Source organism: Lentinula edodes (genome assembly GCF_021015755.1).
Source record: "Lentinula edodes strain Le(Bin) 0899 ss11 chromosome Unknown C8R40scaffold_21, whole genome shotgun sequence".
NCBI lineage: Eukaryota > Fungi > Basidiomycota > Agaricomycetes > Agaricales > Omphalotaceae > Lentinula > Lentinula edodes.
In genome coordinates this window covers 559,150-580,721 of record NW_025764327.1, presented here as the reverse complement: position 1 = coordinate 580,721, position 21,572 = coordinate 559,150, and the positions used below count along the sequence as shown (strand labels likewise).

General features: G+C 46.5%; 7 protein-coding genes across 7 annotated transcripts; 6 read left to right on the top strand and 1 right to left on the bottom strand.

Annotated features, from left to right (window-relative positions):
• Window positions 1-819: 819 nt before the first annotated feature.
• Window positions 820-1,904, top strand: C8R40DRAFT_1171573 (uncharacterized protein; the record flags this gene model as incomplete). The annotated part of the gene is made up of 2 exons (XM_046231724.1): window positions 820-1,036; window positions 1,090-1,904. 2 exons carry the CDS (start codon window positions 820-822, stop codon window positions 1,902-1,904), a joined length of 1,032 nt encoding a protein of 343 aa, XP_046085567.1.
• A 2,959-nt stretch (window positions 1,905-4,863) lies between these two features.
• C8R40DRAFT_1171572 (uncharacterized protein) lies at window positions 4,864-5,941 on the top strand (the record flags this gene model as incomplete). The annotated part of the gene is made up of 2 exons (XM_046231723.1): window positions 4,864-5,080; window positions 5,130-5,941. The coding sequence occupies 2 exons, from the start codon at window positions 4,864-4,866 to the stop codon at window positions 5,939-5,941; spliced, it is 1,029 nt and encodes a 342-aa protein (XP_046085566.1).
• Window positions 5,942-7,954: 2,013 nt separating this feature from the next.
• Window positions 7,955-9,445, top strand: C8R40DRAFT_1171571 (uncharacterized protein; the record flags this gene model as incomplete). The annotated part of the gene is made up of 3 exons (XM_046231722.1): window positions 7,955-8,625; window positions 8,676-8,737; window positions 8,793-9,445. The coding sequence occupies 3 exons, from the start codon at window positions 7,955-7,957 to the stop codon at window positions 9,443-9,445; spliced, it is 1,386 nt and encodes a 461-aa protein (XP_046085565.1).
• A 302-nt stretch (window positions 9,446-9,747) lies between these two features.
• Window positions 9,748-16,172, top strand: C8R40DRAFT_1171570 (Dopey, N-terminal-domain-containing protein; the record flags this gene model as incomplete). The annotated part of the gene is made up of 21 exons (XM_046231721.1): window positions 9,748-9,915; window positions 9,972-10,118; window positions 10,166-10,246; window positions 10,295-11,179; window positions 11,232-11,336; window positions 11,394-11,852; window positions 11,917-12,226; window positions 12,283-12,415; window positions 12,471-12,721; window positions 12,785-12,842; window positions 12,895-13,681; window positions 13,733-13,963; window positions 14,019-14,164; window positions 14,226-14,378; window positions 14,436-14,511; window positions 14,561-14,696; window positions 14,748-15,176; window positions 15,218-15,513; window positions 15,568-15,692; window positions 15,753-15,864; window positions 15,930-16,172. The coding sequence occupies 21 exons, from the start codon at window positions 9,748-9,750 to the stop codon at window positions 16,170-16,172; spliced, it is 5,331 nt and encodes a 1,776-aa protein (XP_046085564.1).
• A 152-nt stretch (window positions 16,173-16,324) lies between these two features.
• Window positions 16,325-19,048, top strand: C8R40DRAFT_322366 (uncharacterized protein). Its single transcript, XM_046234698.1, has 4 exons — window positions 16,325-17,171; window positions 17,222-18,222; window positions 18,275-18,490; window positions 18,549-19,048. The coding sequence occupies exons 1-4, from the start codon at window positions 16,529-16,531 to the stop codon at window positions 18,876-18,878; spliced, it is 2,190 nt and encodes a 729-aa protein (XP_046085563.1). The 5' UTR covers window positions 16,325-16,528; the 3' UTR covers window positions 18,879-19,048.
• Window positions 19,049-19,333: 285 nt separating this feature from the next.
• C8R40DRAFT_1047406 (Mss4-like protein) lies at window positions 19,334-19,917 on the top strand (the record flags this gene model as incomplete). The annotated part of the gene is made up of 3 exons (XM_046224439.1): window positions 19,334-19,463; window positions 19,513-19,625; window positions 19,687-19,917. 3 exons carry the CDS (start codon window positions 19,334-19,336, stop codon window positions 19,915-19,917), a joined length of 474 nt encoding a protein of 157 aa, XP_046085562.1.
• Window positions 19,817-21,347, bottom strand: C8R40DRAFT_322461 (uncharacterized protein). The gene is made up of 4 exons (XM_046234699.1): window positions 21,056-21,347; window positions 20,893-21,005; window positions 20,293-20,843; window positions 19,817-20,243 (listed from the first exon to the last, which is right to left on the bottom strand). The coding sequence occupies exons 1-4, from the start codon at window positions 21,295-21,297 to the stop codon at window positions 19,977-19,979; spliced, it is 1,173 nt and encodes a 390-aa protein (XP_046085561.1). The 5' UTR covers window positions 21,298-21,347; the 3' UTR covers window positions 19,817-19,976.
• Window positions 21,348-21,572: the final 225 nt, after the last annotated feature.

Sequence of the window (21,572 nt, the reverse complement as noted above, 5' to 3'; positions counted from 1 at the left end):
CCTTTTAGGCACACAGACCGTATACATATATGTAGTCATTTCTGCTTGGAAATTTTGCTAGCCACGGTGAATTAGGTCGCGGAAAATTACAAACAGTATTTTTACGCTTTCAAGAGCCCCTTTGAAACGTACCTTCGTTCAGCGGCATGGTGAAGCATAGAGCTACCGATAAACTATACAAGTTGATGATAAATCCTGAATGCTGTAACAACCTGTAACAGCTTCTCGCGATGGACCAGTGACGTTGTTTTTCGGGTCGTACTGTAGTAGTGTCGCTGATCTTTGATCTTATGTTGTCCAAATGGCGCCTTTGTTTGGCCAGCCGGCCGTGTAATAAATTTGACCTTCCTTAAGTATCTTCCGTCCTTCCAGGTCCTTCCCTGATTCAAGACCCTGACTTGTATCCCGATTTCTACCTAAGGCCCGCTTGTATTTCCCCATACTACAACCCCTTCGAGGCCTGAGACCTGATCCGCAGTATACTTATGATCAAAAACTTGGATCTGTAGGACAAAACCGAAATGGGTTTTATCGTCTGTAAAGATCGCCTTGAAAATTAAAGAGCGGGGATTTAATCGGGGGTTGTCGGGGGTCCTCCCATACACCGGCAATAGAAATGTGTGTTGTACTCTGGTTATATTCGAATGCTCTTTGAAAGGAATTGATACATAATATGTAACACTGTACCGCCCAGTCTACATATTTTTGGGAGTGATTAGGCGTGGGATGGTGAGTATATAGTATGTAGATAAAGTAGATATATATAGATGTGTCTTCAAAACCCACGAGAGACGTACTGGTCAAAATATGTCCCTCTCGATGCCCTTCCGCGAATTTGCCAGGTTGAAGCTTGTGGCAAGCGTGAATTCGGAAGGCAACACTACGATGAAATTCGAGCCTCTACCGGCACCCTTGGTCGAAGATAACGTCGGATCCAATGTGCTCTTCCACTTCCAAAGTAGTTTCTGTAACGGAATTAACACATTAACCGTTTACGTCAGCCCTGTAGGCCCGACGCCTACCTCTACGAATGATGGTAAGGTTGATCTTTGATATACGCGTACTCGAAGCTAAGCACGCGATATTTAGATCGCTCGGGGGAGCCATTGACTTCCTTACCAGGATCAGAATTTCTGGAGACACCGGACTCTTCATTCAAGCAATGGGCAGGAGAGATGTCGAGCTTGAACCCCTTGTTTCCCCAGTTCCAAACATCTTCACTTCAACGAGACTCACCAGATGTGTCTCATGCTCCTCCCAACTTAATATCCCATCCTGAAATAAATAAGTGCTATAGTCCGTTTCTCCAGGACTACGGAGACAGCGTTGACGCGTTGAGGAATAATTTACAATATTGGACAGACCCTACCATTTTTGCCATGCCGTTCCCCAATTATCCGAGCTCGATGTCCTCACTTCCAACCTCTCCGAGTGGCACTACTTCTCCGGCTTCTAATTTTTCGGAATCATCTACAGATGATCTAGCCAGTGTTTCTTCGCCAGAAGCTGTTCATCAATGTTCCCCCCATCATCTCTCCGACTCGGAGGTACCCAGACAAACGACATCGTCTTCATCACTAGCACCGCGACATCGACCTCATTCCAGATCACGACGGTCGGGTTCTTATCCCGACCACTTGAGTCGTGGAGTTCCCTCAAAATCATCCTTTCCTTGTACTTTCGAACCATGTCCAGAAGTGTTTTCGCGGAAACACGATCGTATGCGTCACGAAGTCGCACAACACGGTTTGAAATGCCAATGGGTTTGCAATAGATGTCGAAAATTCTTTGCCTCTGAAAAAACCCTGGCAAAACATAGATGTAGCGTAAACAGCGACGTACGCTGGACCACTCCGGCTCAATCCAATTCAGGTCAAGACGGAGTTGGCACTGTCCCGATCTAGGAACGATGATATCGTGTAGCACTCAGGAGTGAGCTTGACGATTTATTAAATTAAATTAACTATTCATGGACTTGCGATAGACGTTATATCACTAGACACTCGAGTTATAGACACCATAAATAGAGTTCGTAGGAGGTTACTTACAGACATTTGTACAATATTGAAAGGTGGTTGTATGCATATACATAGTCACTATCAATAGCCATGACCTTGATATTCAGCTAGTATTCAAGTGTTATCAATATTGTTTTTACATACATGCCAATTATGCGCACGGTATGTACTTACATGCAGGTGATCTTCAAACACCGGAAATATCCAAGCAATGGAGCATCATAGTCCAATTCGGAGCTCACGATACTATGGTACCTTGTAACACCCGGCACAAACAGCATCATGGATAAGGTTGACCTTCCTGGAATCGATCCCCACTCAATCTGGATAGCCATAGTGGAGCTATTTCTTTAGTTGAGGAATTGTAGTATAGGGTTGGCAGTGATTGGAGTGTGGAAACTGTATGTAATAGCTGTAAGACGTTTCATCCAGTGTTGAAGCGTCGCCCACCCGTAATAGAGTTTGATAAGCCGCGAGCGCGAATGGTGTCGGCATCATATACAGGAAGCATTAATGATATTGGCCTTGGACCGGACACTCTTTTGGGGTCTTCATGCATACGTATAGCACAGCTTCAAGTGGAGCAGGCGTATAAAAGCATATAAACTGCTCCTGCAAGCCACTAGGACGGAAAGACAAAAAATCCTCTGTTCATGGACTTCAACGAGTCCGGACTGTGATCTACTTTCGAATCGAGTGAGGCCAGGTGAGGCCTTGGTGCCAATGTCCCCTTTTCGTGTCAGAGGGTTTTGTTCAGCTTTGTTCTTCTATCACAATGTTGTTGGTTTTGTACATCCATGGCACACATCAGAGGCGGTACCATGGTAGCGTGGACCCTGGCTATTCCTCGGCTATTCCTCAATGGGACCGTGCCGCTCGTGCCAGTCACAGCCGGCGCTCAAACCATTCCGGCAGTCACAAATATCTTCATGTGCGCCGGCGATGGCTAGTGAGCAATTCAATTCGGGCAAGAGTTGGCTGATCTCAGAGTTTGGTTTTGACCAAGTGCACAAAGGCGTCAGCCATCCAAGAACGCTTGAAAAGTTCTGGAATCGACCCTTTGCGTCCAGATATTTTTTTCTGAAACAGACTCCTTTGCACCTAGCATTGCTTATCCCATCCGACTTCCTCATGGACCAGACGCCCTTTCCTCCGTCACTAAATTTGATTGAGAAGCATTTGAGGAGAGAAGACGAAAGAGGCAGTGATTCTGATTACCGTGACACTGCTTAGTCAGAATGATCTGATGAGACAAATTCTGCTTCGTTCAACTTGCTATCGTTCACTCTCATTCACATGACAGAAATGTGGGCACGCAGTTGACATCCTAGTAACTATTGGGTGCTAGCGCTCTGGTCTGAACAAGCATCATCTAGCATCTGAACTCGGACTGAACAGCTCCTAAAACGAAAACAGTAAGGATGCATCGAAGCGACTCCATAAATTGGCTCGCATGGTCATTTCAAGGGACGGAAGGATTCAGGCGATGGAGTGTGATGCTCGTAGACAAGCAAAAGGACTAAGGCTAGCATCATTCATCGTGCTGCTCAAGAGAATGAGAGCACTGATTTCGAAGACTGTCAGACCAAAGAAAAAAAATCGATCTCGAAGACATGGAAATTGATATTGACGCCCCAGCAATTGCACTCAAAATTCAAATCGACCATTTCACCGTTGTTGAAACAGGATCCCTAATATGTTGGTCTTTTTACTCGTAAACGGAAGCAGACGGAAGCGCGCTCCAGCTCCCAGTGAGAATAATAATCCTCGATTTTTGTAGAGTCGGCAGATGCTCTCTCTCCCCAGCATTGTCACTGAGCCGCCATTCACCGTCACCATCTTTTCCATCTTCATTGCGCTACAAATTGCAATCGTTATCCATCTCTATCATCGCAATATTGTTGACAATCCTCATCATTCCATTTCAATTCCCCTCCCCACCAATTTGGCTCTACTGTATAACTTCGTTCCGCTTATCCATGTTACAACATATTCATCCCGTCGCATGGTGAAATGCAGATAATGCGAGGATAATAAGGGAATTCTACCAAACCTAACAAGTACTAACTTACTGTTAGTGCCCTGTTGCGAGGGTAGGCGAGGGTTCAAAAGGTTTGACAGGAGCCTCATGATCATTGATCAGCACTAAGCAGCAGGGTAGGGCAGAATGCAGATGAGTGATGCAAGATGATGAGGGAATTTTATACTGGACTTACGACAAGGAGGAAAGCGAAACAAAGAAACGAAAAGAAAGGGATATCCTGGGGATATCGGGAAATTTTCATGCTGGCTTCCGCCTACGGCGGTCTTTTGTCCGAACTTCAATCCTATGGCTAGCAACCAAATATGGGAGGGGGGAGGGTGTCTTGTCTGGGATCACAAATATATATAATCAGGGATATCGGTCTCCAACTTCATTTCAATTCCTAACTAGTCGGTAAAATGAATAGATGCGAAAGGCTAAAATCTCGATCCGCTGGATGCAAAGCCACGAGTGAGATCATCCTTGATTCTCGAAGTTCTACGTACAGCCAGGTTAAACTGATAATTTTTCCTCGATAAAAAATTGCACGTTTAGCTATGTTCAAGTGTTAGATATCTAGGGGTATGCCCTAGCAGGAGAAAAGCTTTCCACACAAACCCAAATGTTCCTTGAAAGGAATTCTTGATAATATATGATGTGCCAAGTCTACGTATCCTTTCTGGGAGGAGCGACCGGGCGTGATTACGCCTGAACATATTAAAACATACATACTATTACCACATAGACAACTTAGGATAGCTACATACGATATAAAGTTATCTTCCAAACCCGTAAACGGCCAAGATACTCATGTCTCTCTCGATGCCCTTCCGAGAATTCGCTAGATTGAAGCTTGTAGCAAGCGTGACCTCGGAAGGGAACACTATGATGAAATTCGAGCCCTCACCCGCACCTGTAGTCGAAGACGGTTTTGACCCCAATGTGCTCTTCCACTTTGAGAGTAGTCTGTGTAATGGGATTAACACATTAACCGTCTACGTTAGTCCTGTGGTCTCGACGTCTACTTCTAGAAATCAAGGTATGGTCAATACTCATGATAGTACATGCGTAGCTGAAGACACGATTAGATCGCACGGATGAGCCATTGAATTCCTTACCAGGATCAGATTTTCAAGAGACATTGGGCTCTTCATTCTCGCAATGGGCGGGAGAAATGTCGAACCTGAATCCATTGTTTGGACAACTTCACACATCACCACTTCCACAAGGCACTCCCGGACCAGATGTGTCTCTTGCTCCATCTCCCAGCTCAATATCTCATCGGAGAACGAACCAGTGTTATATCCCAGCTTTTCCTGACTACGAAGACAGCGTTGATGCGATGGTAAATAATTTTCAATATTGGACAGACCCTTTTGCCATGTCATTCCCCAAACATCGTACAAGCTCAACATCATCCGTCTCACTTCCAACCACTCCGAGCGGCACTACCTCTCCAGCTTCAAATTTGTCGGAAATATCTATGGATGATCTAGGAAGCATTTCCTCGCCGGAAGCTGTTTACGGATGTACTCCCCATCATCCCTCCGAAGCACACAGACAAGCGGCGTCGTCCTCATCACTAGCACCACGGCATCGTGCTCATTCCAGATCGCGACGGTCTAGCTCTCATCCTAACCATTTGAGTCGCCGTGGGGTTCCCACAAAATCATCCTTCCCTTGTACTTTTGATCCATGCCCGGAAGTATTTTCGCGGAAACATGATCGTATGCGTCACGAAGTCGCACAACACGGTTTGAAATGTCAATGGGTTTGCGATAGATGCCGAAAATTCTTTGCCTCCGAAAAGACCCTTGCAAAACATAAATGCAGCGTGAATAGCGATATCCGTTGGACTACTTCGACCGGCCAGGACGGAGATAGCTTTATGTCTATCTAGAATTGGAGGGGGGTATATCGGGTAGTAGTACCCACTGAACTTGGCTCATTGATCTGATTAACTGTTCTAGACGGACTTGACGGACTACTTATCACTGAGATCATAGAATACGGAGTAGGTATTGGATTAGCTATATGCGTATAGCCACAATTAGAGATTATGACCTTGTACAAGTTCCAATCCCATCCACTGGGTCTTACCATTATTTCCAGAGTTTTCTTCCTTGTATGCATCTACATGTGGGTGGGAAGGCGTTTGAAGATGGAAGTGATCAAATTTTTTGGCTGTGTAGTAATGTGTCTAGGTTACACACTGAGGTGGTCACGATAAGGATGTAGTATCCGGCGCAAACATTATCACGGATAAGTTGTTAATTACTTAGCTGGGCTGATCTCCGCTCAATCTGGATAGGTATAGTGGAGACTACCGAAGCTTTAGTTTGAGGGTCGGCTGGCAGTGGCTGTAGACATTGAAGAACAATGAGGAACGTTTCTGTGAGCTGTATGTAATACCTGGAGACGGGAAACATTTTATTCAGTGTTGCACTGTGTTGGAGCGTCGCCCACCAGGGATGAAATTTGATAAACTGTGAGCGCAAATCAATGAGGCATTCTGTAAGACCGAGGAGGATGGGCATGCAAGCCCCGTGTTATATAACACGTATTCAGATGGAAACTCCTCCTGCTATTAGAACGGAGGCAAATCCGAAGGTCGGAAAGACGGAAAAAGCTTCCGTTCATGTAAGTAGTCCGAGATTTTGTAGATCAAGTTCCTGCTTTTAGAGGGAACCCCGTGCTCAACCAGCCAGACAAGAACGAACCTGTGTCCAATTCGACATATGTTGAAGCATCTGTGGACTGTACTCTAATAAAGGAAGTCTATTTACCCGGGCCAACGCGGCGTTTCTGTTTTGTCGCTCGACTGCGCATGAACTCACCACTCTAACCTTTTGGTTCATGTTCTCCAACCGCTTAGACCTTTTTTCCGTCTGCCCCGGACTATCCTTTCTTGGCAGTTGTTCATCTCACATAACGATGGGTTCGCTTGATAATCTGATTAGTGTCGGTGCCTTTCTTGGAGCCTAATGAAAAATGCGGAAAAACATTTCAACGTTCCGGATTTGCGCCATTTAGCTATCTTGTTTTCCATTTACTTTGAGTCCGTAGTAATGGCATAGGCGCCGATATGTTGCTGCAAGCCCATATGATTGTATGAACCATGCAACCTCCTCCCATCTCGAGATTCACACGTACCGTGAAAAGGCTTAGATCAGAAACCCCGGTTTACGATTTGTCTGGTCTGAGATGACGAAAGTCATGACTGTAAAGCTTGCTGAGCAGATCACCGAATTTCTTCGTCTTTTAAGGGGAATTCGTTTCCGCAAAAGCCATTTCATCACGCTGAATGGTGCAACATTACGAATCCGAAATGTATAACCTTGGTCAAGAGTCAAGACTCATCACTCGTTAAGAGCCGGGTTTCCTGGGACTCACCGCCGCTTTTTCTGCCCCAGATGTATGCTGCTCTTGGGGATGTTTTGTGAATTGTTTTTAAGGAGGCTTGGGAAACAGGGTCATGCAGGAGGGTGGCAGAAGTTTATTTGGGAGGTCTAGTGGTGGATTCACCAAACAGGTACGCCATGGATTTAAGGGCCTTGAAGCTTGAAGCCTGAGCTACATACCCGACTACGCTTGGAAATTTGATGGAATCAAGTTGGATGGGCCCCTACAGAGTCAAGTCGGCATTGGCTCTTGTAGTTTACTAGGGTAGGTTCTAGAATTGCAATGAAGCCACTGCAAAGGTCTTGACTGGGTTGATTTCCTGTTTTTGAGCCGCTTTTTCGATGACATTGTCTGTAACAAGAAAGTCTATGAGTGATATCAGGGAATCAGTGATGCTTCGGCGAATGGCTGAAGCAAGTCTGGGATAGTATTAGTAGAAGAAAGGAAATTTCCCAGGAGCGCTAGCGCTAAAAACATCTATTCGTGGATCACTTACTACTTTGACGTCGCCATGGACGAAGATATTGACATGGATGCTCCTCAAATCTCTACCCTCCGTGAAGAAGCCACTCCACCACCTCCTAAAGTCAATACCACCAGGCGAATAAAGCTGTTGATTAGCAAGCCCAGTACTCCTTCGACCGCTCCGCCGGCACGCCAACAACAGCCGCAGGTTCAACGGTCTATCCTTGGTGACGACGACGAAGAGGACGAAGAGGACGATCAGGAGGATCAGCTCATTGATGATGACGACCCCATTCGACCCTCAGATCTTCCTCCACCGCCTCGTCCAGCTGTCGAGTCTTCATCGGGGTCACCTCCAAAGAAAAAAGCACCTCCAAAGAGAAAACCCAGGAAAAATGATAAACGCCCACCGGAAGAGGGAAGATTGAAAGAGAAAGTCATGCAGCAACCCGGTGCGCCGAATCTTGCGCCTACATTGTTATGGTTTGAGGCCAACCCTTCCAATTTGAATAATTCGGAATCACACGATGCAGGATTACCTTCTTCTGAAGGAGGGCAGATTACAATGCTAGGCCCTGACCAGCCGCTGTCGTTAAAGATTAGCGGAAAGAAAAAGGCACCGGCGAAGAAGGCATCTACTCAGAAGAAGCAGCAGACCAAGACGTCTAGTGCGGCGGTGGCTTCGACGTCTGCTTCTGCTCCCCCTGCTACCATAAAGTATGTCTTCTTTTGTGATAAGATTGACGGAAGGATTCAATGAATATCAGAACAACGAAAATCAAGCTTCTACCTCCGCCTATGCCTGAAGATACAGGTATATTATCCGAAGGTAGTTATCCATGACATTCTTTACATCTATTGGTAACTCATTGGACACCCTTCAGGAATGACTGGGACAGCGGCCTCTTCCCCGGTAGCCGGACACTTCGACGATGTAGAGGAGACACCAGATCCCGAACCACTAGCACCCATACCTCCCGCCGTCCAAAATTCTGTAACAGAAGAGATGAATTTAGAAGGCGTTCCGATTCCCGTTTACCCTCTCCCAACAAAACCATTCCCTGTCCTTCCTCCACCCAAAGTCGGTTCAGGCTTCGCACCCAACATCATTCTTGATCGAAGTGGTACTAAAGTCCGACATTGGCGCGTCGCGAAACGCGAAATCCGTGGTATCGGAGGTGGAAGGTGGTTTGCTCAAGGTTGGGTAGGCGAGAAGGATTCGGCGTTTGCCAGTCAGGCGGAGGCGCATCCAGAGCTGAGGAAGTCCATCGGTGATTCGCCTTCGCATGTTGGGCCTTTGAAGATGTCTTCGGTATCGGCACCAGTCGCTGTGAGGGGAAAGGGCAAAGGGAAGGGATCATCCTTGTCCACTTCCGCTGCTCCGTCAAGGTCAGAGTCACAGGCTCCGGAAGCTGGAATGGGAGGTAGTATCAGTGTTCATGCACCTTCCAAAATGCGAATCTCGCAGGTGCCGATTCCGATAGGTCCATCTTCGGAGGCCGGAGATTCGGATATGATGGGACCCCTAGACTCTTAGGACCTGAGGCCAATCTTGTCGTGTGCAAATTAAACTAGGATGTATCTAATGGTATCGTATATATACTCTGTATTAATTTCTTTGCTGTGCAGCTGGAAAGCTGATCATTCAGATTGATAAGTGACTGCGGTAAGTCCACGTAGTCACTGGTCGACCACCAGATCTTTTCCTTAGTCTACTTGAGAACTTCCCTGCCTGACTGTTATGCATGAAATAGTCCGTTCGAAGAAAGCATCCCGAATTAGTGAACGTGGTAAGTTTCCCACCCATCAACTTCTTTCCGTCGCGATCTTGGACGTTGAATGGCAAATCCTAATGGTGTCGTCGCGCAAGCAGTAGTGGCCCAGCAGACTTTTGCTTCAGATCCTAAATACAAGAAGTACACTCAACAAGTCGAGAAGTGTTTGAATTCGTTTGATAATGTCCATGAATGGGCGGACTGTATAGCGTTTCTCAAGCAATTGCTAAAGGTACGTGTCAAATTGTTCATAGGAGATGCTACATGCTGATTTCGATGCTGGAGTAGACGTTTCAAGCATACATGCAATTTAAGGAGATCCCACGCAAGTTGATAGTTGCCAAACGGCTCTCGCAATGTCTAAACCCCGCTTTACCAACTGGAGTTCACCAGAGAGCGTTAGATGTATATTCTCATATCTTAGCCGTCCTCGGAGTAAGTTGGAGCTTAGAGAGTCATCTCAATATCTGATGCTTCAACAGTCGGAAGGTTTGAAGCGTGATTTACCAATATGGTCCTCGGGCCTGTTTCCCTTTTTCGAGTACGCTGCAACATCGGTAAAGGTACGTCGCTCGAATAATATGAGCTTGACTTGCACTGATTATCTGCAGCCGACTCTACTCAATCTCTACGACACACACTATCTTCCCCTGCAAGCTGGACTTCGACCCGTCATGAAATCATTCATTCTCGCACTATTACCAGGTCTAGAGGAGGAGACAGGAGAATTCTTTGAAAAGGTCATCAGTCTACTAGATCGACTATCCGGAACAGTCTCTCCCTCCTTCTTCTTCCAAAACATTTGGCTCGTCATGTTGACAACTCCCTCCGCCCGAGGAACTGCATTGAACCTTCTTTCCCGGAGACTACCACAACTTCATGGGTTGGAAGACATCACTTCCATTGTGGGTTCTGATATAGGTCTGATGATTCGTGCGTTTGCGGCTGCTTTAGAAGATGAAAACTTGCTTGTTCGGAGGAGTGCGCTGGATCTACTTCTACAATCTATGCGCGTCGATAGTAGTGCTGTCAAACGGGCGCAAGCAGAAGACAGGTCAATTTTGATGCGCGCAGCTATTAGTGTTGTACTTCGACGTGATTTGTCACTAAATCGGCGGTTATATTCTTGGTTGCTGGGACCAGGCGATAAAAGCGAGCAGCAGATCGAGTACTTGAAGGATAACTCGCTGGAATTGCTTCGGAGTACGCTAAAGGAGGATATGCTTTCGCCTTCTGGGGAGTACTCAGAGTCTAGGCCGTTCAAGATCTTCATCTCATTGCTGGACAAGTGGGAGATTGGAGCTGCACTGTCGGAGGTGTTGATTTATGATTCGTTCAAGGCTGTTAAGGTTCTGGTGAATGGTACATCAAGAGGACAGGAAGATATATCTATGACTGCCAATACTCTGTACGAAGCTGTGGAACCGCATATCATTTGGAGACGACTTCTGAGTGTTGTATTCCAAGAAATTGTTAGTGGCGATCAACAATTTGAGGTGGGTTCCATATATTAATGTATGACTCCTTGCTGAAAGCTTCTGCGTACAGGCTATCGACATGATCATTTTCATACTCAATACATTCTCCCAAGATGAAGAAGTTCAAACCATACATTTTCCACTTATTTTCGCTGCTATTGTGGATCTTCTTGAGGTAATTCTGTCTTTGCTAGACGTTGACGTCATTCAATCAATATCATTTACACCATAGATTCAAGTCCAACGAGAACCTTCGAAAGCCTCATCTCCCTCCATGAAAGCGAGCTTGATCCTCCTCGAAGCAATACTGTTCCACATACCACACATCACATTACTATCACGCCCCGAAGTCAAGTCCGACCTACAAACAGCCAGCGATACCGAACGACCTTACATCTTTGCATGCATTTTCTACGACATCAAACCACTCCTTGATCCTCCTGTCCCCTCCGGAACGTACACAGTACCTTTTTGCTCTGCATTCGAGAGCTTAATCACTATGAGTATGGTTTTCAGTCAGACTTTGACGAAAGCAACGGGGACTGGTACTGCCGATTTTGCGCAGCTACGTGAGATTTTCTCGTCGTCGCTGACGTTGATCGACCGCTTGGTCAGTAGACTCAGTTCGTCTATCAAGTTGTTTTGGGAGCCTAAGAGGTGGCTGTCTGTGGTTTTGGATAGTCTGCAAGAAGTAAGCCGAGGTGTTCTTGCTCCTCTGACGAAAGTGTTTAATCTTTTGATTCTTATTTCTTCAGAAGACCAACTTCACCGTCGTAGACAAAACGATCTCTCTGATCGTCCTCCTCCAGCAAACATCTGATCTCACACCCAACTTTTCCGTCGACGATCGATCCACTATGTCCAAAATGATTAATTGTTTGTTATCGTATCTTCGACCGGACTATGCAGTATATCATGTTCGTGCTGTCAATCTCATCTGGAGTCTCGACGCCGCTACAACTAGATCCCACGTCGAGAGCATCTTGGCCCAAGCTATGAATTCATCGGAGTCGAGGAACGTCCAAGAGTCCTATGAGGCTTTTGGTGTACTTTGGAGGCTTACTGGTGAGTTATGTATTAACTGTGGCCATAGCGGAAATGTGATCAATCGTTATTCTTAGAGGATAATATGCTTCCTGGCTTCCGGTTCAAGGTCCCGATGATGATCGTACTGGACACCTTGAAGAACGAGGAACCGAACCTTCGACGAATTGGCGAGACCTGGATGAGATGTAGTTTGAAATCATATCTTCGGTACGCCCTTATCACTCATCCGGGATCGTGCTCTCCATGGATTAGCGATTTTCAGCGTACTCGATCCTATTCTGTTCGAACTCATGGACCCTTCGATCCGCCGGTCAACATCGACCATGAAAGTGAAGGGTAAAGAGATTCCCGGGTTCACATATGAACGTCCGTTCGACCAACGGTACATCAATCACCTTCTCGATATGCTGGCATCCGTAATACGGATTGGCGGGCAGGGCTTTGTGAAGACTGCACGGATGTCTGGAATCAAACGATCTCATCATTCTGGGCTTGTGACTAGAGTGGAAGCAGGTGCGTCATTGCTGCGTATATTCTGCTAGTGAGGTGCTTTGGCTTACTTGTTAACGTTACCAGCTGGTTTCCCAGACCCCGATGTCAGCTATCTAGAGGTCTTAGTTGAGCTTCTATTGCAGTGAGCTTCCCGGTCCTTGTCCCGTACCAGATTGACGAAGCATCTCGTGCAGTTACCTTCAAGCCGAACCAAAGGCATCCTGGGCACCCACCATGCATCCTCAAAATCTTGTCATACAATCAACTGTTGTAGATCTCCTCCAAGCCATCATCGCCCGCGGAGAAATCAGCGGCGTTTCAATTGACGTCGTCGAAGCAGCCGTCATCGGCAAACTCTACTTTTGCATCCACACAGATCGACCAGCTCTCCAAAATAAACTCCTCCATCTCCTTCATTCGGTTATATCTGCCTCCATCGCTACGGATGAACCCGCTAGGCGAATAACGGTGGGAAATCAGCGCCCGGAGGAGTCTCTGACTAGTGGAGATGTTGATGAGCACGCTCGCGGATATTCAATGAATCCGTTACTGACACAGACCCTCGTCGATGGAATCATAACTCCAACGAATCAATCGGTTCTTCAACACTGGTTGGACTTTGTGTTAATGGCTATACCACAATTTCAACCTATGTTACAAGCGGTCGTCGCACCCCTCAACGAATGCGTGGGTAGAAAGCTCCTAATGTCCTTAAAGGACCTCCTGAAGGCATCGAAAAGGGAAGAGGAATTTTCGTCCGACATACATTCTTCCACGTCTGATGCGGAGTTTACTATGCTGCTCAATGGTCTGGAACGATTAATCTTGCTGAGCTTGACCTACACTTCAGAAGTAAACCTGATGGAGGATGATGCGTCGATTAATGCGGAAAAGGCCGTAGAGGGTAGTGGCCTTCTAGGTTATGTGTCAAATGTTTTCAGTTCGGATACTACTCAGCAGTCGAGCGATGATCAGTTAACGGTAAGAAACTCATCCAGTTCATCATTTCTTTCTTTATAACCCCGTTCCAAGGTTCGATCATTCGCGTATCATGCATTGAACGAAGGTGTTCGTGTCTTGTACCTCATATGGGGTACACTGGAATGGACAGAGCCGGAAGAAACCACATCACGAGATGAATCATTGGCCCTCATATACAACCGTACACGGACGCGCTGTCGCCGAGTACTCGAACATATATTCCGTGTTCAATCAGTGGAAGTCTTTGAGTCTATAGTGGACTGCTGGAACCGAGATATGTTTGTGAGTCTATTCATCTTGTCGGTTTCATACTAGTTCAACCCTGTTTTTGATGTAGGAATACCCAGTGTCTGCCAACGCACCTTTCGAACTCGTTGACGTGCTTGTGTCAAGTGCGCAGAACGTTGTGCATATGATTTGCGAAAGCATATCCTTACGTATGTCATCTTCTGAGAAACGAAAGCAGTCCATAAATCTTGACTTGTGAGTCACTTTTTTCAAAACCACAGTTGGCTTCGATGCTGATGAATCTGTTCTCCTGAAGGACTGATGGGGTATTGTTCAAGTATCTTGAGCTATATCTCAAACGATTGGAAGGACCTCTTGCAATACAGGTATGGGGAAGGTTCTTACAACTCGCCAAGGAGATAGCTGGTAGTACCCGGGACTTCAAACCACAGACCTTCCCTACTCTCCGGTAAGTGGGTATATATTAAGTATTAAGCCAAATGGGTGATCTGTTTCACACTGCTAGATGTGCGACTGTGCTGGCTGAGAAAATAACACAGACAACAGCGATGGAGGACAAACGTATACGCAAAGAACTACAGGTATGGGCCGCAGTCTACTTTTGGTGAATATCAACCAACTGTCATTTAGGACATCTTCACCAAATTGCTTGATTCATCTGTCGGCTATGTTGGACGGACTTATGGTTCTAGTTCATGGATTCGTCGTTCCGCCAATGAAGCTCTATCAAGTAACGGAAGAGACTCCCCTGCTCCTGTCTCTCGAGGTACACACTGTAGTAACATTCATTTTGAGCACAACTGACAACATGTTTCAGATACGAAAGTAGATGAGAAAATGAACGCAAGTACAACCTCATTTGCACCTGACACACCCAGACCTGGTGCAACGAACGAGGTCGCCATCCAGATCAATGAGTTCATTGCCACAGTCGCGTTACCGCTCATGCGGGGCATACTAATGGACAACGACAAGGTTTCCAGTGCATGCGCTAATATTGTTTATTATATCGTCAGTCCAGCGCTGAAGGGAAAGACGAAACCTCTGGAGGTCGATCAAATTGTCGTGACTATCATTTATGAGATGTCGAAGATTCCTTCTGCATTCAAAACATGGAAATCGCCTGTGACAGAGCTTCTGAATGATAACAAAGTCTTTAATGGAGCACCAGGCGCTGCGGAGTCCTGGAAGCCTATAGTCAAGACCGTCTTCGATACTGACAAAACTTCTTTTCCTGAGTTGCTGAGTAAGTGATGGTAGGCTCTTTCATAATGGTGCTCATCACAGCATTTTTTGAAGATAAAATCTCCACCGCACCCTCGGCGAATATCTTTACAAATCGCGAGTACGAGATGCTTGTTCGATCATTGAATCTTCGAAGATTATCTTTCGTGTTGATGGCGGGTGACAAGAACCATTATTTAACCGTTTTACCCTCTATACAAGAGAAGCTTGTTGACGTTTTGCGCAACGTAACAGCTCCTATAGTCCAGAGTGAGGTGTATCTTTGTATCCGGGTCCTCCTCTGCAGACTCTCGCCGCATAACTTGACCAGTTTCTGGCCTGTGCTGTTAACTGAACTTGTAAGCCTTATCTCTGGATCTACGTGGCGTTTGGATACTGACTTTCTTGGTCAGTACCGCATCTTTGAACAAGTCATGCTGAACCTTCCGTCAGATGGATCTGAAGATCTTCCACTCGTTTTGGCTGCTTGTAAATGCCTCGATCTACTGATTGCAATACAAACGGCGGAATTCCAGATGTAAGTCGTCAAATCCGTCGATCTCGGTTCATTAATTGTTGTGTTCATTGAAATGTATAGACACCAGTGGATGTTTGTGACGGATACTGTCGATGCGATATATCGACCGAACGAATGGTCCCCTGAGGCGATGATGGACCAACTCGCGGAGATTGCTGCAAGTCTTCCTAGAGTAAGTACCCCAAGTGTGTTGCTATGATGTAAACTTGGTCTGATGAACTCCCAATATACGAACAGACTTCAACAACAACCAATGGAGGAACCAGTCCCGCGCCAAATGTCCCGACATTCACTCCGCATCGGCCGATGCGTCGACCAATGTTGACTTCTATTCGTCAGATTGATAGTATTCGGGATCTGGTACCGTTCTTCAGCAGCGTCAGCATCACGACGTACGAAAGCGTATATGCAAGTAACGGCAGCATAGATTGGGATGCGATAGAAAAGGGGATTATGGATGATATGTTTGATGGACGATGAGATCGTGGTCCGGACGCTTCATCTTTTTTTGGATAGTGAATACGATATACCTTCGTCTATTTGGACGCGTCACTTTGATACCTACCACCCACTCATGTTAACTATGCAGCTGTATTTTATTTACCGTAATGTATCAGTATCGCTCGTGAAATTTAACCACGAACCAAGTTATTGCCTATGTACAGTATGTAACGGCCTGGTGGGACCACTCGCTTTGACCTTTTTTGAGTTGCGTAATTGCAGGTTTGGCAGCTTATTCCAGTTCCAATTTGGTCGAAGATTGATCCACTTTACGTGCGCGAAGCAAGTATTTGATGACTTGTCGTGCTGAATTCTGGGATTGATTCTCAACGGCCATGGGCTTCTTCTCTCGTTCTCGCAGCTCAGATACCAACAACAACTCTGTAGATCAGAACACCGTATCCAGTGACGCCTCTCCGAGCAGTGTTCGGACTTTGTCCAGAAAGGAGAAGAAAAAAGCGGCCAAGGAACAACAACTATCAAGGATACCTTCTGATGAAGGATCACTGTTCGATGGCGAACTGCAGCAGCCAGAAGAGAGATTTCTGCCTCTTACCCTTGAACGACCGTTCTGGAGCTCTGACAGTGACCAAGACTATGGTTATCTTTCCTTTGAAAAGCACGTCGTCCTCGGCTTAGAGCAGGTCAATCGACTGGTCGATATTGCCTGTGAAGAGCTCTGTTCGCGTGGTGGCCTCGATACGCCCTTCATTTTCACAACTTTGGCACTCGATATCAATGCTAGTGCCGTCAAACGACTAGTCAAATCTTTTCTCGGTACATGTGTCGTGCTGGTCGGCAGAGAAAAGGACGTGGCAGAGAAAAAATGGAGAGAAGAAGCCAAGTTTGCGAATATGCATGAACTTGGGATGTGTCTTCGTTGGGGACTTGCGAGAATAACCAGGCTCATCAATGGTGTCGAAACTAGGGGAATGCTTAATTGGGAACATTACATTCAATGGGCAGAGCAGGAACAAGGTCAGCGTTTTTCTCTGTAGTTAAAATTGTCGATATTAATCTTGGTACAGCCCTCGGATATCCTCCAGAACACTTTCGGGCCTTTCTTCCCACTCTGCAAACTCCCCTCAGACTCATCCTTTTGACAGTACTTTCGCTTTTGGCACGGCTTACAGCTCACAGTTCCACGTCAGGACACACTCCTCCTACCCTTTCTCCACTTTTTGGTCCACTCATCTTTGGTCTTGGTCCTTCTGGGTTGCCATTCAACCACACGTACACATTGTATCTTCGCTCCGTCAATGCCATGGAGCATATCCTATTAGCTTTTATCCGCTGGCAGAACACGCCAGACGCCACCGGGAGTTACTCAAACATCCTCACCGGAGGTACTGCATCCGCGCTTGGAGTGCCTCCTCGTCTGAAAGAATGGATCAAAGGATATCCAGCCATGCTTGATACTATTTCTAATTACCGACTCTCCCCCGTTTCCTCCCCTGAGCGACGACATCGTCCCCGCAAAGGCGCCAGGACGGTGCGTGTCACGAGCGCCAGAAGAAACGTGAAAGTGTATCAAAAGGATTTGGTGAGGACTTCTGCGTCCTGGGGTGATCAGCACACATCAGGGACTGCCACACCCTCGTCGAACCCAAATGATGGCTTTGCTGCTTCCTATGAATGGCTCAGAATATCTCCACAAAGCTATGGTTACGATACATTCAGATTACCGCCAAAGTACTCGGACGCGTATAGGAAGCGGTTGAATCTGCCGAACGCAAGTCCCGAAACAAGCCACAAACAAACACTGACTCCTCCGATTGATTTAAATTCCCCACCGCTTTCTGCACTTACAACCAGAACTGTATTTTCCTTTGCTTCCGACTCCCAAGGCGACTTTTTTTCCTCCAGCGGAAGTTCAAGTGGTGGCCTGAGTGGAAGAATAGGCACAGGAGAAAGAGATTATAAGTCTTTGACAGATGAGAAGTGGGGTACGTTTGAGTGTGCGGGATTCGGAGGGGATGAGACGACGGCAAAGAAGTTGCAGTTTGATCTCACAGAGAGTGCCAGAGCGGTATGTATTAGTTTCCGAAACGTTGGCTCGAGTTAAATTGTTTTTCTTCTAGGCACGTTCAATCAAACGCGAAACCCTCGATTGGTCTTCTTTTACCTCGTCTGGATTTTCACGTTCAGACCAACCGTTGAACACCGCCCTGCAGCTCTCTGTACCACCTCAGCTAAACCTGAGTACCTCTCTTACCCCTCTCAGCTCCCCTAGCTCTCCAAAAACCTCCCCGCCTTTAACGCCCTCTGAGAGCAAGAAGCTCAGGAAAAAGGCCAAGGTAAGCCGAACGCTAATCATGAACCTTGCTCACAAATCTTTTGATGTGTATAATCCAGAACGGCGCACCTACCTTCAGTTGGGACACCGAACCTGTTCTTGGACCCGAACAGATTATCGAGGAAGCTTTCTTGGACGTTTACTGTGACTTACTACAAGGCAGTGGGTGGAACGAAGGACTACATTCGCTTGCTTCGGATAATAGACCGTGTAATTGGGCTCTGGTGTGTAATTGTCTTTTTTTGCTCAAATTTCCGATCGTCGAATCGTACGTCCACATTTTAGGTCGAATTCAAAGCTCTTCCCTTCGAAAACGCAGGCCGTCCACAATCAGAAGATTATACCCCAGATTCAGATCCTCGAACGTCCACCTCTTTGTTGTTGTTTGAAGAATATGTACCTGGTGAATATCGGGAACAGCTGGCCACGCTCCGCGAATGATTTCGCTGGCCAGAGCTGAGTTCGTGCAACGCACAGCTCGTTCCTATAAATTAAACAGGATTGGTATCATTATTAGTGTTCAGACAGAAAAGGTCTTGCTTTCTATATGGTGTTGTTCGAGACTCACTCTCATTATGTTGTACGGACAGTTGGGATTCATATTTCTTTGTGCTAGATTGTGCAAAACTGCATTCATTTCAGGTTTATATGGTGGTTATTATATTTCGCTTTGAGAAGCCTTTGGCGAGCCGTTTAGTTGTGTTTTTCGCACACATTCTATTCAAATAATCAGCGTAGACGGCGTCCCGTGAACCCGTATCGTGATTCTTCGGTACGAGTAGTACTGTTGCTGTACCTACCAAGCTTTCCACCCTTATTCAACGACGGATATACCCTTACGAGCATGTCACTGACGGCGGAGAGCGAGGTAGAATTCAAAGGGAGTTGTTACTGTGGTGATGTAACTTATGTAGCAAAAGGAAAGCCGATTTTGAGCGCATATTGCCATTGTACGCTCTGTCAGCGACTCGCAGGTACGCCATCTCCCCAAACTTTGCTGAAGTTTCCCAATGCCTATTATAGCCTCCCCGTGCGTCGCTACCATCCATTTTCCTGCCGCTGCATTTAACTGGACACACGCCGAGCCACACGAAGCTGCTTTCGACGTATACTCTGTAGCCACTAAACCTTGGAAGGTATTCGACATCCTCATGTTCATTTCCGTCATTGTTGTTATTCATGTCTTTCGCGCAACAGAATCGATTCCGATGTAAAGGCTGCGGTGCTTGTGTAGCGTCTTATTCAACCACCAAGTTCAAATATAGTGTGTGGGCGGGACAACTCGAGCGAGATGAAGAAGGAAAGATTAGAAATTGGGATTTGATCAAGCCGACGGCGCATATGTTTTATGCGACAAGGATGTTGGACTTCAACGACGAGCTACCGAAGTGGGAAGGGTATGAAGGCCAGTCGAAGCGGATAGGGTGATCGAGAGAAGTACTCGTGATTATGCGTCAAATTATGGTCGTAAATTGTGGCCAGGTTCGTCAGGATAGGACACTTGTGGCACTTGCCTTGTGTACATTCCTAGGTGATTCAACACTAGACGTTCCATCAAATTCTCTTCGATTGGACGCGTTTTCATATCGGAACGCTGAGCGACAGGTCAATATGACGCTGATCCGGTGGAGCATTAAACGCACCAGAGCAAAGGCGGATCCATGATAGGCGTAGTGGTAGATATCCCTGAACTCCGGATGTGTTTTCGGTATAAGACACTTAGCCAGATGATGAACAACAGATCGTTTGATACGCTGATGAAAAATAAGCATAATTGGGTTGACGGAAGATAGAAACGCGTACATTTTTGTTTTCCGTTTCCTGCAGTGTCTCATCAATCGTACCACCTTCATTTTCCCGCTTCCTCTTTCCCTTGTTCTCAGCTTTTCGCTTAGCACCACCAGAACTACCCTCCACTAAACTCTCAGACCCGAAAACATCGTCTAAAGTCGTAGCCTTCCCCTTTCCTTTGTCCTTCTCCTTCGCTTTACTACCATTGAGCTTGGCGTTTTTATCGGGTAGGGGAGGTATTTTGAACGTTCCTTCTGGTGTGAGTTTGTGCGCCAGACGGACGTCGCTACCAAGGTTAGCGATAGATCCTTCTACTTTCTGTCGCTTCCGGGCCAAGTCACTGGAGGCATTGAAGCTCGCGACTCTACGTAGGTCGAGAGCTTTCCCAAAAGGCGCTGATGGCGGTTTACGCGGTGTAGGATCATCAGGTCGTGGAAGCCGTGATTTGATTACAGGCATGGGAGTAATTCGAGCGACTGATAATACACGGAGTGATCCTGCTGAATCATATTCGCCTAGTATTGATTTGGGAAAGACAATGATTTGGGTTGTATCTGGATCAGCTGTGACGAGAGTAAATCATCCTTGTGTTCGAGATGTAGAGGAACGCACCACCACTATCTCCTAGCGCTATCCTAATGCCCAACGTATCATCGGATGTCGACGGTAAACAGAACATGTTTTCAAAGTAGATTCGTGAAAGTACAGCGTCAGGGTGGATATCACTGAGGTTCAAATGATTCACGAGTGTTTATCTGAATGCCGGGAAACTCACAGTGCAATGTCACCACTGTCATCCATGTGTATCTCTTTCAAGCTTGTGACGCCCATAAATCGTAATGTTGGCCTTCCACGCATACTTTCCAAAGCCAAAGCCAAAGGATTTTCGAGCAAGTTGTGTTCAGCATTGATCTTGGCGGAAAATGTGAGACCATCTAGCGACAGGTCCGAGTCAGGAAGAGACAGAGAGCCGCGGTAGAGTAGTCGGTGAGTTGTTGAGCGAGAAGGAGATGTCATGAAACAATCCAAAACGCTGCAACGCAAATTGGCACAAAGCCTGATCGCGTCGTGCACGTGTATATCATGTGTTTTCAACCACTTCTATGCATGCCGGGTTTCATGCCGGGTTTCGCATACAACTTCTAGACTTTGTATGACTTATTCCGCCTTATCTTCGGAGACGGCCGGACTAGTTGACAAATATAGGCAGGCGGCTATATTTGGGCTATATACAGATAGACGGACACAGAAGTCCACCTGGCTTACGTCAGCTGGCCATGGACCGGCCTCTC